General features: G+C 40.6%; 2 protein-coding genes across 6 annotated transcripts in view; one reads left to right on the forward strand and one right to left on the reverse strand.

The window, feature by feature from the left end:
* The window catches only part of USP34 (ubiquitin specific peptidase 34), a 232,622-nt gene extending 230,887 nt beyond the window's left edge, over nt 1-1,735 (forward strand). For all 4 annotated transcript variants that reach the window (XM_024753009.1, XM_024753012.1, XM_024753013.1 and 1 more), the window contains 2 exons: nt 161-320; nt 503-1,735. In XM_024753009.1, the coding sequence (XP_024608777.1) occupies nt 161-320; nt 503-1,110 (768 nt within the window). In that variant the 3' untranslated portion in view covers nt 1,111-1,735. The remainder of the gene's footprint in view (nt 1-160; nt 321-502) is intronic.
* On the reverse strand, nt 1,657-7,774 carry LOC112404868 (activator of 90 kDa heat shock protein ATPase homolog 2-like). Of its 2 annotated transcripts, none has more exons than XM_024753015.1 (7): nt 7,693-7,774; nt 5,733-5,847; nt 4,565-4,653; nt 3,753-3,869; nt 3,239-3,340; nt 2,687-2,738; nt 1,657-2,508 (listed from the first exon to the last, which is right to left on the reverse strand). In XM_024753015.1, exons 2-7 carry the CDS (start codon nt 5,797-5,799, stop codon nt 2,378-2,380), a joined length of 558 nt encoding a protein of 185 aa, XP_024608783.1. In that variant the 5' UTR covers nt 5,800-5,847; nt 7,693-7,774; the 3' UTR covers nt 1,657-2,377. The 2 variants fall into 2 exon arrangements, with proteins under 2 accessions (XP_024608783.1, XP_024608782.1); XM_024753014.1 differs by having other exon boundaries at nt 1,657-2,550.
* Between the last annotated feature and the right edge of the window lie 6,676 nt (nt 7,775-14,450).

Below are 14,450 nucleotides of genomic sequence, written 5' to 3' on the forward strand. Positions count from 1 at the left end.
TAGTATCATAACACTGGCTTTCTAGTTTTAACATTCTTCTAACAATACCAGAGGAACCAGGATGGATTCCTGGAAAAGTAAACATGTATGTGCATTTAAACTGTTAACGGTTGTAATGCTGGCTTTGGAATTTGAAGTGTTCCTATCTGGATTTCTGTAGGACTTGCGGGCACTTGCTTTGCTCCTGTCGGTACACACTCCCAAACAATTAAACCCAGCTCTAATTCCTACTCTGCAAGAGCTTTTAAGCAAATGCAGGACTTGTCTGCAGCAGAGAAACTCACTCCAAGAGCAAGAAGCCAAAGAAAGAAAAACTAAAGGTTAGCTTTATGGACTAATAAAATATTGACTTTAGGGTGGGAGAAGGGAAGAATACTGACTTTACAATAGCTGTGTAAGCCTCCTGAATATAAATGCTAAAAACCAGAATTCCCACAACCACCCCCAGCATGCTCTTAAATGACTCCTTTCAGAGAATTTGTTTTGATGTTCCTTTTCACAGATGATGAAGGGGCAACTCCTGTTAAAAGAAGGCGCGTTAGCAGTGACGAGGAGCACACTGTAGACAGCTGCATCGGTGACGTGAAAACAGACACCAGGGAGGTCCTGACCCCAACTAGCACTTCAGACAATGAGACAAGAGACTCCTCAATTATCGACCCAGGAACTGAGCAAGATCTTCCTTCCCCTGAAAATAGTTCTGTTAAAGAATACCGAATGGAAGTTCCATCTTCGTTTTCAGAAGACACGTCAAATATCAGGTCACAGCATGCAGAAGAACAGTCCACCAACGTTAGATTTGAAGACTGTAAAGAATTCAAAGACCTCCACTGTTCCAAGGATTCTAACCTTGCTGAGGAAGAGTCCGAGTTCCCTTCGACTTCTCTCTCTGCAGTTCTGTCTGACTTAGCTGACTTGAGAAGCTGTGACGGTCAAGCTTTGCCCTCCCAGGACCCTGAGGCTGCTTTATCACTCAGTTGTGGCCATTCCAGAGGACTCTTTAGTCACATGCAGCAGCACGACATTTTAGATACCCTGTGTAGGACCATTGAATCTACAATCCATGTGGTCACGAGGATATCTGGCAAAGGAAACCAAGCTGCTTCTTGACATTAGATGTAGCATGTCTACTTTTAAGGTCACCCCTCACCCCCAATGTATAAGTTTTGCTTATTTCTGTTTTTGTGCTTCAGTTCGTCCAGTGCTCTCTGCTTGAATGGCAAGATAGATTTATAGGCTTAATTCTTGGTCAGGCAGAACTTCAGATGAAACAATTTGCATCTTCAGTATACTTTCTAAAGGGCAATCAGATAATGAATATGTTTTATGTAATTAAGAGTTCACTGTAGTGGCTTTCATTTAATATGGCTGTCTGGGAGGAACAGGGTTCCCCGGCCCTGTACAATGTAATTTAAACTTAACAGCATTTTTACTGTGTATAATATGGTGTCCTCTGTGCCAGTTTTGTACCTTATAAGAGAGGCAGATTGCCTCTGATCGCTGTGGTTCTTATTATCAAAATTAAGTTTACTTGTATACGGAACAACCACAAGAAATTTGATTCTGTAAAGAATCCTCTTTAGCTGTGGCCTGGCAGTATATAAATGGTGCTTTATTTAACAGAATACCTGTGGAGGAAATAAAGCACACTTGATGTAAAAATAATTGTTTTATTTTTATTGACATGACTGATTGCTATTCTGTGCACTTAATTAAACTGATTGTGATGACTTTTTATTTGTTTACATACCTTGCTTCAAGTCTTCTCAGATGAAAGTAATGAGAAAACTGGGGGAACATACTTACATCCATTATATTCTATTTCATTAGAAGCATAGTGGCAGTCCAAAAAGTACCTTTTTCCTTAGACTTTTCAATCCTCACCACCCTGAAGTGCGTAACTGCTGCAGGGAGAAGCATAACAATACAGCCAACTCGCCCTCGCTTCAGCATGCTTCTGAATGCAACATGCCACTGTTTCACTACCTAAGAGCTACACACCTTAAAAACCCTTAAGTAAAATAAAGGAATGGTATTAACATGCCATTTATTTTTTGTCTTCCTGAACTAAAATTACAGCTAAAACAGCAAGCTTGCTAGGACAAGCTTTAGCTTGGGACACTTCAACTATCTGTATTCAGGGACTCAATCTATTCCCAGAGGAGCATCTATGGGAGGTAAAATACCTAATTGCACATTGCTTGCTTTCTAGTCATAGTAAAGATTCAAACAATGCTTTCAAATGTAAGTTCATGGATTTCATTCAATATAAATTAAGAGTATTTGTTTTCTTTTTTTAAAGGAATGACAGAGGGAAGAGGTAAACGTTACACTTTTTCTGCTTACAAAATGTAATACCCTTATAAAATCTTCTAACTCAACCATTTAGGGTGATCAGCTGCAGTAAACCTTGTATTTCTTCAAAATGCTGCTTCTGCCAACAGAATTTCATGTTCTCTTCTTCACAGACAGGAACACCTTTACAGTCCAATTGTAATTCCGTCTGCCCTAGAGAAGGCACAAAATTCAGTGCAACTATTGCATAGTGTTCTGGAAGAAAAAAAGGAAAGCTTATTACTGCATTATGAAAAGAAAAACTTATCCATACAGTACCACTATTTGATTTTCATAGTAGAGGGGAAAAAAAAACGAGTGTTTTTGGACTTAAAAGGTGCTAATAACATACCTTCTGGCCAGTTCCTACATCTCCATTTCATGACGATCTTTTTATTTGTTAACTGAAAACAAAGGGGAAATTCCACTGAAAAAGCCCCTATGTACAAGAAGTAATCAGTGAACAACGTACACTCCCATCTTCCAGTTTATATGCCAGCACCACTGAGAATTCATTGTCCCTAGTGCCAAAATGTGACGAAAGTAACATCAAGGACAGAAGCGTGACAACCAATGCAGAGCTGATGTCAACGGCAAGGCAACTGACATTTGGCAACACACACCCTAGTGGCAGAAACCTGAAACTTCTAGACCAAGAGTTGGGAGGAATTATACTTGTGTCTTCTAAAATCATAAACATTGCACAATTACTGTGAAACTGAAGCGTCAGCTTTTAGTATATATAACATTTTTTATTTTCCCTGTAACCAACTTTATAAAGTGGTCAAGTTTCCGTGAACTCAGATAAAAACCAAAGCACATTTTAAAAAGGCACGAATAAAGCAATATCAACAGAAGTCAGTCCCAGCTTAACTTTCCTTTAACCTATAATAAGATTACTTACCAATTCTACATATTCACCAGTGATGTTCCCATCAAACATTTGGAATTTCCTTCCCTTTTCAGCTTCTAATACAGCAGGAGATTTAGAAAATTTTTGCACCAACTAACCAAGCAAAACATACAACAGACATGTTATTCCGGCATACGCTATCATGTTTTTAACCTAAATGTAAAGTACTAATATAAGCTACTGTGGTTTGTGTTTGTTTAATTGTGAATACATAGCTTTTAATTATGGCTTCCTCCTTCTCTCCCTGTCTTTCAGAGGAAGAAAGCTCAGTAAATTGCTCCAAACCCCTCAATGCTGATAAATTCCCCCCAAATGCCCATCATTTACCCCCCTCAAATCTTTAGGATAACTTCCCCGCCTCAAGCTATCCTAAAGATTTCTAGGTCTCTTCAATCAGAAAAACACGGCTATGCAGGAAACCACGAACCAGCTTCAGTTCTTAGTGGTGTAGGTGTATTTTCTCCCAATGTCAGCATTTCAGATCCTGGCTTGAGACGTGACTTACATCTTTCACAGTGAAGATTCTGTACAGCTGCTCAATAGCTGTGTCAAACAGTTCCGTCATGTGCAGTGCCACAGTAGGAATCCTTACGCCCAGTGCCACTGGAGAGGAGGCCTGAATCTCAAAAGGTTCCAAAGCATAATTATTAGCATGACAACAGATTCAAAAAATTCAGTCTTCCAGTCTTAGTAAAACACCAGAATGGTCCCCCACACTATCCCTTCCACTAAAAGCCTTTTTAGCACCACCAATCCTACCTAGTCTTTATTTTAGAAACAGTTCAGTGCTCCTTAGCTCTGTTCCACTCCCAGACTACGGCTTCCACTCCCAGGCTATGGCTTCACAGCCCAAATCCTACTTGGATATGTAAATATGACCCAGGGATCATAAAGATAAGCAGGTGAAAGATACCAGCACTTAAGGCCAAAGGGTGTCAATTCCCCATCACCAGATTCCGAGAACAGGATCTAAAACCTCCCAATCCTCCAAATGTCTAGAGAGAAGTTTCTTCCATCATGGTATGTGACCTCAAAGTCACCTGCTGTTATTTGTTGCCTACCGAAACAACACTGCCTTTACAGCAGTCTTGAACTAAATTCAATATTTATCCCACAAAAAGGATCCCTTCCATCAAGGATGAAAGTCTCATTTCATCATTTCCCCCAAAATGGCAAGGGATGCAAGGGTGGATTAACTGGCCCATCTCAATATCCTTCATAGTTCTCCATCATCACAAGGCTGTTTAGAGCTTTGAAGCCCTCTCATTAAGCACTTCCTTCTCCCCCTCCCTACATGTCTGCCACCAGAGATCATACCTGCAAGGTAGTCTCACTCAGTTTCCTTTTAACAGTCAATTCCTGGGTTGCCATAGCTTTGGTTGGTAAAATCATTCCCATTGTAAATTCTACAAAGAAAACGTATGAGAAATGGTTTTAATAAAGAACTTTTTACTTTTCAGCCCAAATACTAAGGCAGAAAACTGAAAATAAGATATAAGAATATAAAGGAACTGATATTTGTAAAAAGAATTCCTATAGCGTTTTGAGAATTTCAAGACCATTCTGTATTTTTTACATATAAAACTAATCATTAACCTGAGTTCCATGGCAACAAATGCCTTTTATCCTTTTCTTTTTATCAAATGCCTCACTTTTATCTAGTTCTTGATAAAACAGCATAATTTCCAAAGGTTGTTTTCCAAAGAGCTCCATTTTATACACCTAACTACTAATAGCTTTATGGCCTTCACTTACTGTCAAAGCCAGACACTTGGCTTATTGCTTCACCATCACCTCACAAAGCTTGGCCTCACAGTATTCAAGCCTGTGGGCCAGCAGCGTGTGTGATCTCGTAGGAAAAGTGTAAACCCCAAACCAATCTATGTCAATGCCTAGATACTCAGCAGAGTCCAAGGATGAGGTGCAGACATACATGCCCTGCTGGCTATTTTACCTGGCAGGTAACTTCTCTAATTTAGGGAAGAAGACAATAACCTCAATTCCACACAGTGAAGGGATTAAATAAGTCTCAACTACACCTGTAATACCTGCAGTCACTTTCATTCACTCATTCAACAAAAATTAAGCACCTACTACATGCCAGGCATTGTGCTAGATGCTGGAGATATAGCAGTGAACAAGACGGGCTCCTTCCATGCCTTCATGGAGCTTACAGTCTAGCAGAGAAGGCAGACATTAAACAAATAATTATAAAAACAACTGATAAAAGAATTATCATTCCAGAAAACTATCAACAATTCTGTAGGCAAAATGGTTCACGCTGTGTAAAATACTGATAATCACTAATTATGGTCTAACTCATGACTAGCTCTCAACCTCCAGACTACAATTTATCCTGCAGCATACAGAATTGTTTTTAGAGCTTTGGAAATCAGCCTAACCTGGGAATCCAGACCACAGTGCAGAGCATTATTTGGGTAAATGGAAAAGGGACCCTCTAGTTCACAAGGGATGCCTTCTTTACCCGTCTTAAGTGCCTTCAGGTAATCTCCAAGGGCTTTCCTGACCTTGGCGGTGCCTGCAGTTTTCATAAGATCCTTCAGTATATTCCCATCTCCTTTCTTTTTACTCACGTTCACCTACAAATCAGAAAAATACAAACCTAAGAAAAGTCTGGTTTGACATAATCTTATAATACTGGGACATATGGATGAGGGAACTGTGATGGTGAGGAAAGGGAAAGAAGTGGATGTAAGAGACGTGACAGGTTTTCTTCATATAGTTTGAGAAGATGTAAGGGATTTTTAATCAAGGGTCCATTGACCTGGTTGGTGGCCAAATCTTAAACGGACTTCGTAGAATGTAAACCCCCCAATTTGCGTACGTTTTATGTATATATATATTATATCGATGATGTAGTCCATGGCTTCCACAGGGTCTAGAAATGCGCTGTCTAGTATGGAGCCGCTTAGCCTCATGTGGCTACTGAGCACTTGCAATGCGGCTGGTATGATTTGAGATGTGCTGTAAGTGTAAATAATATACACCAGACTTTGAAGACTTAGTACCAAAAAAGAATGTAAAATAACCTCATTAATAACTTTGATACTAATTACATGTTAAAATGATATTTTTACATTTTGGGTAAAATAAAAAATATTAAAACTAATTTCATGTTTCTTTTAAATTTTTTAACATGGCTACTAGAAAATTTTAAGTTCCTTATGTGGCTTGCATTATATTTCTGTTGAACAGCGCTCATCTAGAACCCCAAAGCCAGTGTAATTAGGAAAACCAAGTTCCCAATATCCTGGTCTTGGGCTACATTTTTTTGTCAGGGAGGAGAGTTGGGAAAGGGAGAGGAGGAGGGAGAGGAAAGAAAAGAGGGAAGATGGAAGGAATGGACAGGAGGAGAGAGGGGGAGACAGGGAGAGGGAAGCGTCAAAATGCTGCTCTGGGGATGCCTCTGTAGTAGTCTCAGAACGAAGAGGTGTTGGTTTGAAATATCTAGCGTCCCTGTGATTCGGTTGAGTCGGGCCTGCTCCCAGGCCCCAGTTCTAATCTGAAGAATTTATTCCGTAATACTATTGTACCACAGGCTGAATCTAAAAGACCAGTTTAATATGCTGCTGAAACACTTCTCAGCTGATGGATCTGAATACAGCAAAGTGAAATCACAGCCCGAGGGCAACAACCACACATCTGAAGGTATGTCCGAGACAGCCCCACTTCTACAGCCTTTCATAACCTTTAAGAAAGGCAACTCATAGTGGCTCAGCGTAACTTAGTTTTTATATCTTGAAGGCCTTCACACTGAATACATTCACAAATCAAAAAAGACCCTGTATCAAACTGTCTTCATTTGGCAAATAACAGCTGCTGTACAAATGGTCTCGCCCCAAAACCAAGCTTTTGGCTGAAAGAGGGCACTAACTGTAAACCAAGCATGGGAGTTACACAGGCTCTATCTCCCAAGACAACCAGAAGAGCCAGTCAAAAGCAACACACACTAATTTACTAAAAAGCATAGTATAACCAAGGGAGATCACAGCGAAAAGCTGAGAATTTTCACTATTGAAGGGAAAGAGCAACGATGCAGAGGAGAAGCAGCAAAATCCCATTCACCAAGCTGTGCAAAATACCTGAGCACTTTCCAGTATATACACTGTCATGTGTATCTGAAACGTGAATTAACCCAGTGTCACAGATGAGGAGGCCACGGACGGTGCAGTCACCTGCCTGGGCCCGACTCCTGGTCCACAGGGGTCTAGGGCCTTCCCAGTGTGCTCTTCCTCCTGCACCACTCTCCCACCCCACGCTGCGCCCAGGTACAGCTATCCTCCTCAGCAAACGAGCCCTCACTGCTCACCAAAACTACCGCACAAGCACCACACAGTCCGATTAACAGTTTTTCAAATGCCCAACATGTCTAACAGAAACTTGATTTAAAAAAAAAAAGAAAGAAACTCCATCAGATACCTCACCTCAGTGTCATCTACTTCATTTTCTTCAGACAGGTTGGGTATTTCAATCAACCCCTTGTGCTTCGCACCAGATTCTTTAATTATACCTAAAATGAGCAAAATACGTTCCTCAATTACAAAGTAACAGCCAGTTTACGTACACCTGTCCTGCCTAACTGAACAGCCCACCCTCCTCACAGGGCACTGCCACCGTGGGGACGAGGCAGGCCAAGCCTTCCCCACCACACACGCGCCCAAACCGACCCTGGTCCCCTGGCCCACATCACAGGTAAGCACCGTAGGAAGGCGGGGGTAAGAACCTGGCAAGTAAAGTGCACACACGACCAGGGGCCACGGGGAAGCACGGGACTGGAGTAAATGGCTCTGTTAACCAATGTTTCTTCTTTCATCCCCCAATATTCTTTCCCAAGTCAAAGCAGGATAAAGGGCTGTCTTGAAGAGGAGTCACAACAGGGACAGGAAGGCAAAAAGGGACAATGAGTTCTGATCACAGAAAGAGTGAGGGGAGGCAGGTGTGGCCTGGGGAAGTTTGTGTGGACCCTATGCAGCTGGTTTCTTTCAAGACCAGAGTGTTGACTTCAATGACGACATCAAGATGGTGACAGGTTATTCCCGACTTCAGTCCCCCTCACAAAAAGACCAACTAGCTGCTATCCATGGCCAAGACACCACTGTGAAAATCCCAAAACCCAGAGGTGAGGCTGAACACTCTCCTGGACCAGAGGCAGAAAAGGACTGCATTAGAAGGGTATGAGGAGTGGTTTAACACTCTGACCAAACTGCCCCTCCGCCAGGCCAACACAGAACCACACTGAGAGGGCCCCACTGCAGTTTTTCCAGCAGGAAAAGAGGGCAGAAGGTGGACATGCAGGTCCCCGGCACTGCTGGATGCTTCCTGGGAGGGCCACTGGGGTCTCGACTCATGGAGACCACTGGGAATCAGATAGGGATGGAGAAGGGGGGGCAGGGCTTGTCAGCAACCAGTGCTCAGATCTGGATGGGCCATGCTCCTGTTTGCAGCAGTGCATGAGCAGAGCTCAGCTGGCAAATTCTGCCAGATCTGGGTCCCCAGACAATAGGCCAAAGCCAGCTGTGGAGCCCATTCTACTGCCCTACAAATTCATAGCTCCACTCAACTGCTGAGTGTAGCTTCCCATCCAGGAAGCCCAACCAGGGGGCAGCCTTGGAGCCCATCCAAACAGCCCCACTTGGGCAGGGAGCCAAGCCAGCAGCCCTGCCCAACTGCTGAGCATCGCCTCTGGCCCTGCGTAACCCAGGGGCCTGAACAGTGACCCTAAGCAGCCTCGGAACCCAGCCTACAGCCCTGCCCAATTGCTTAACACAGCTTATGGCCTTGTCCAGACGAAGAGCCCAGCAGAGACCCCACCCCACAGAGAACAGTCTCTAGCCTCCCCAACTGCGGGATACAGCTGGAAGCCCCTCCTGACCAGACGGCACAGCCTGCAACCTTGTTCAACAGCTGAGCATACTCAGCACCCTATGGATGCTGAAGCCAGGCCTGCAGACCTGCCCAACTTCAAGGCACAATCTGTGTCCCCCACCTGGTCACAGAACACAGCCTGAGGCAAGGTCCTACCATGAAACCCTGCCTGCAGCCCTGCCTGAACACAGAGTCCAGCCAGCAGCACCACCTGGTCAGGGAGCATAGCCTGAGACCCCACTCAACCTGCAGCGATGGCAGAGTCCAGTCCATAACCCTGCCCAATCATAGAGTCCAACCAGTGGCGCCACCCTGCCAGGGAACACAGCCAGTGTTCCACAGACTGGAACCAAGGGTAACTGCAGAGCCCAGCTAATGGCCCCATGTAACCATGGAACACAGCCAGCAACCCTGCCTAGTCAGGGAGCCCACTCAGCAGCCCTACTTAAACATGGAGCCCAGTCGACTCACCCAACCACAAAGCCCAGCTACTGGTAGTCCCCTATCCTGACCTCAGAGCACACTCAACTGGAGAGCCTGACAGCAAGCCCTGCCTGCCCATGGACACTACTAGTTGACACATCCAATAACCCAAGTTGAATGGTGAAGGTTTTTCCCTGCCAAAGCAAACCTGTAAAACATGGAAGAAGAGACCACTTACTTATTATACACACAGATACCAGTGCAAGGAATCAAGGCTCAAGAAAAATCAGGTAAATATGACACCACCAAAAGAATCAAATAAAGCTCTAACAACTGACCCAAAGAAATGGAGATGTATGAACTATATGACCAGGAATTTAGAATAAACCTCTCAAAGAATGTAGTGAACTATAAGAACACACAACTAAATGAAATTAGGAAAATAATGCATGAACAAAGTAAGTTCAAAAAAGAAACAGAAATCATTAAAAAAAACAAAGCCAGCAAAATTCCTGGAGCTAAAGAATACAATGACTATACTGGAGAATTCAATAGAGAGCTTCAACAGCTAACCTGACCTAGTAGAAGTAAACAGTTAGTAAACTAGAAGATGGGTTATTTGAAATTGTCCAGTCAGAGAAACAAAAAAGAAAAAGTAATGAAAAAGAGTGAAGAAACAATATGGATCTCATATGATACCATCAAATGAAATAACACATGCATTATGAAAGTCCCAGAAGGAGAAGAGAAAGGGACAGAAAGTCTATTTAAAACAATAATGGTTGAAAACTTCCCAAACCTGAGGAGAGAAATGGACATCCAGATTCATAAGGCCCAAAGGACCCCCAAATAGGCTGAACTCAAAAAAGGCTGCACCAAGACACATTACAGTTAAACTGTCAAAAATCAAAAACAAAAAGAATTTTGAAAGCAGCAAGAGAAAAGCAACTCTTCACATACAAGGGAGCTTCATAAGGCTACAGGTAGATTTCTCAACAGAAACTTGACAGGCCAGCAGTGGGATGATATACTCAAAATACTGAAAGAAACAATATGTCATCCAAGAATACTATACCCAGCAAAGCTGTCCTTCAGAAGTAAAAGAGAGATAGAGACTTGCCTAAACAAACAAAACCTGAGGGGGCTCAATGTCATTAAACCTGCCTTATAAGAAATGCTAAAGGACATTCTTCAAGCTGAAATAAAAGGATGCTAGTTAGCATCATAAAAACATATGAATGTGTAAAACTCACTGGTAATGGTAAATATACAAAGTCAGATGATCTAATATTGCAATGGTGGTGTGTAATTCTCTTACAACTCTACATTAAAAGGTAAAAAACAAATGAATTTAAAATACCCATAACTATGAGAATTTGTTATTGGATACACAATGTAAAAATATGTAAATTGTAACCTAATAACCTAAAATGTGAGGGGAGAAGAAGTATAAATTTCTGTATGCTATCAAATTTAAGTTATCAGTTTAAATAGGGTGTTATGAATATATTTTATATACACCTCAGGTTAACCACAAAGGAAAAACCACATAAGGTTATGATAAAGGAGTCAAAGCATACCAGCATAAAAAGGCAGCAAATGACTAAAGAGCTGGCAAGAGAGGAAGCAAAGAAGATAGGATCTACAAAACAGTTAGGAAAGAATTAATAAATGGCAATAGTAAGTCCTTACCTATCAATAGTTACTTTAAATATAAATGGATTAAATTCTCCAATCAAAAGGCACAGAATGCCTGACTGGATGAAAAAAAAAACAAGATCCAACAACATGCTGCCTACAAGAGACTCATTTTAGCTTTAAGGATACACATAAACTGAGAGTAGAGGGATGGAAAAGATACTTCAAGGAAATATTAACCAAAAGAAAGTAGGAGTAGCTATACTTATATTAGACAAATAAGACTTTAAGCTAAAAATGGTCAAAACAAAGAAAGTCATTATATAATGCTAAAGGTGTCAATTCATCAAGATATAATAATTGTAAATATTCATGCGCCTAATACTGCAGCACCTAAATACATAAAGCAATTACTTAGAAAACTTATAAGGAGAAATAAACAGCAATACAATAATAGCTGGGGACTTTAATGCCCTACTCTCAACAATGGATATATCATCCAGAGAGAAAACCAATAGGGAAATATCAGATCTGAACAACACTATACATGACATAGACCTAACAAACATATACTGAACATTCCATCAAAGAGTAACAGAATGCATTTTTCTCAAGCACCCACAGAACATTTTCTAGGATAAATCATAAGTTAGGCCACAAAACAGGTCTCAACAAATTCAAAAAGATGGAAATTATAGTAAGCATCTTTTCCAACCACAAATGGTATTAAACTAGAAATCAGTAACGGAAGGAAAGCTGGAAAGTTCACAAATACATGGAAATTAAAATACTCCTGGGCTTCCCTGGTGGCACAGTGGTTGAGAGTCCGCCTGCCGATGCAGGGGACACGGGTTCGTGTCCTGGTCCAGGAAGATCCCACATGCCGCGGAGCGGCTGGGCCTGTGAGCCATGGCCGCTGAGCCTGCGCGTCCGGAGCCTATGCTCCGCAATGGGAGAGGCCACAACAGTGAGAGGCCCGCATACCGTAAAAAGAAAAAAAAAAAAAACTCCTGAACTAATAGCTCAAAGAAATCAAAGGGAAAATTTTAAAATATCTTGGCACAAATAAAAACATAAACACAAACACTTATGAGATGCAGCAAAACCAGTTCTAAGAGGGAAGTTTGTAGCTATAAACTCATACAACGACAAAAAAAAAGAAATAGCTCATATAAAGAACTTGACATTACACATCAAGGAACTAGAAAAAAAAACAAAGCCCAAAGTTAGCAGAAGAGATAACCAGCAATCTACAGATTCAATGCAATGCCTGTTAAAATTCCAATGGCATTTTTCACAGAAATAGAACAATCCTAAAATTTGTATGCAACCACAAAAGACCCCAAACAGCCTAAACAATCTTGAAAAAGAACAAAGCTGAAGGCATCATACTTCCTGATTTCAAACTATATTATAAAGATATAGTAATCAAAAGAGTATGGTATTGGCATAAAAAACAGGTACACAGATCAATGGAAGAGAATAGAGAGCCCAAAAATAAACCCATGCATATGTGGTCAATTAAGCTTTGACAAAGGAGTCAAGAATATATAGTGAGGAAAGGACAGTCTCCTCAATAAATGATGTTGAGAAAACTGGCAGCCACAAGTAAAACAATGATACTGGACCACTATCTTACACCATACACAAAAAATTAACTCAAGGTGAACTAAAGACTTGAACCTAAGACCTGAAACCACAAAAGCCCTAGAAGAATACAAAGGTGACAAGCTCCTTGACAATGGTCTTGGCAATGATTTTTAGATTTAACACCAAAAGCAAATATAAACAAGCGGGACTAGTCAAACTAAAAAGCTTCTGCAAAGAAAACCCAACAAAATGAAAAGGCAACCTACTGAATGAGAAAAAATATTTGTAAATTATGTATATGATAAGGGGTTAATATCCAAAATATATAAGGAACTTATAAAACTCAATAACAAAAAACAATCTGGTTAGAAAATAGGCAGAAAATCTGAAGAGACATTTTTCCAAAGAAGACATACAAATGGCCAACAGGTACATGAAATGGTGCTCAACATCACAGAATTATACATCAAAAGCACAATGCGATATCACCTCACACCTATTACAGTGTCTTTTATTAACAACTTATTGACCAGAGATGTATTAATATGTCTTTTGTTACCTGAACATTATTGACCAGAGACGTATCAATACATTTTTAGAGAGTGATACAATTAACATCGCCTTGAAAAGTTGTTAGAACTTAAAATTGATCAAGGGTTCATTAATCAACTTATGATTGTCGTTATCATTCACATTTTTCTCTGTTAGATTTTTGTTCCAACCTTGTGTATATTATAAATGCAAGTTTATTACCGTAAAATTTTCAAAAATGACACATCGTGAAATTCTGAGTGAAGAATTTTTTGGTCAATTTTATGCAGATACTTTCTCTGACTGTCCGAGCAACATATATACTCGTGTCTCAGAAGATGATAATTCTTCAGAATATAATTGATTCAGACGATGTGAATATTAGACTAACAAAAAGACAAAAAACCTTAGTGATTGATTCTGATATGGAAAGTGAAAACGAAACTCACAGTGCTGGAGAACGCTCCTTTGCTTCTACAGAAGAGTGGATTGAAGACATTTCATGAAAACTAGAAGACTTTACAGGTGTGTCAGGTGTAACCACTGAATGTAATAACCCGAAAACATAACAGAATTAATTTTTTTTTTTGGCAATAACTTTTTCGAGTTGGTCGCTTCTCAAACAAACTTGTATCACCAACAGAATGAAAAATCATATAAAGAGTATGGTAAGGCTTTAAAATGGACTGATGTAACCAATAGTGACACGAAGAAGTTTCTTGGATTAATAATTTTGATGGGACAAATAAGAAAGTCACACTGGAAAGAATACTGGACTGATCCCTTACTTGAAACACCTGTCTTTCCAAAGATTCTGACGAGAGTAAGGTTCAAACAAATAATGACAGCTCTTCACTTTAATAACTCAGAAACTACACTTCCTACAGACAGAATTTCAAAAGTTAAACCTCTTTTGGATTATTTTCTACCAAAATTTCAATCGATCTATATACAAACAAGAGCTATCACTTGATAAGGCAATGATAAAAGTGGAGAGGACAACTCAAGACTCAAAACCTATAATCCCAGAAAACTTACAAAATATGGAATTTTGGTCAGGATGGTTAGCGAAAGTGAAACTGGATATATATGCTACCTTGAGATTTAGTGAAGGAAAGAAACTACAACAATATTA

This window comes from Neophocaena asiaeorientalis, unplaced genomic scaffold (assembly GCF_003031525.2).
Source record: "Neophocaena asiaeorientalis asiaeorientalis breed wild unplaced genomic scaffold, Neophocaena_asiaeorientalis_V1.1 scaffold100, whole genome shotgun sequence".
In the NCBI taxonomy this organism is placed as follows: Eukaryota; Metazoa; Chordata; class Mammalia; order Artiodactyla; family Phocoenidae; genus Neophocaena; species Neophocaena asiaeorientalis.

Excerpts from the sequence above, each read along its gene's own strand:
- LOC112404868 (XM_024753014.1), bottom strand. The coding sequence starts at position 5,799 with ATGAAAACTGCAGGCACCGCCAAGGTCAGGAAAGCCCTTGGAGATTAC. Across the intron at positions 2,739-3,238 it reads CTGGTGAATATGTAGAATTG|TTAACAAATAAAAAGATCGT; the intron begins GTAAGTAATCTT and ends CTTTGTTTTCAG. Across the intron at positions 2,551-2,686 it reads ATGTAGGAACTGGCCAGAAG|AACACTATGCAATAGTTGCA; the intron begins GTATGTTATTAG and ends TTTTTCTTCCAG.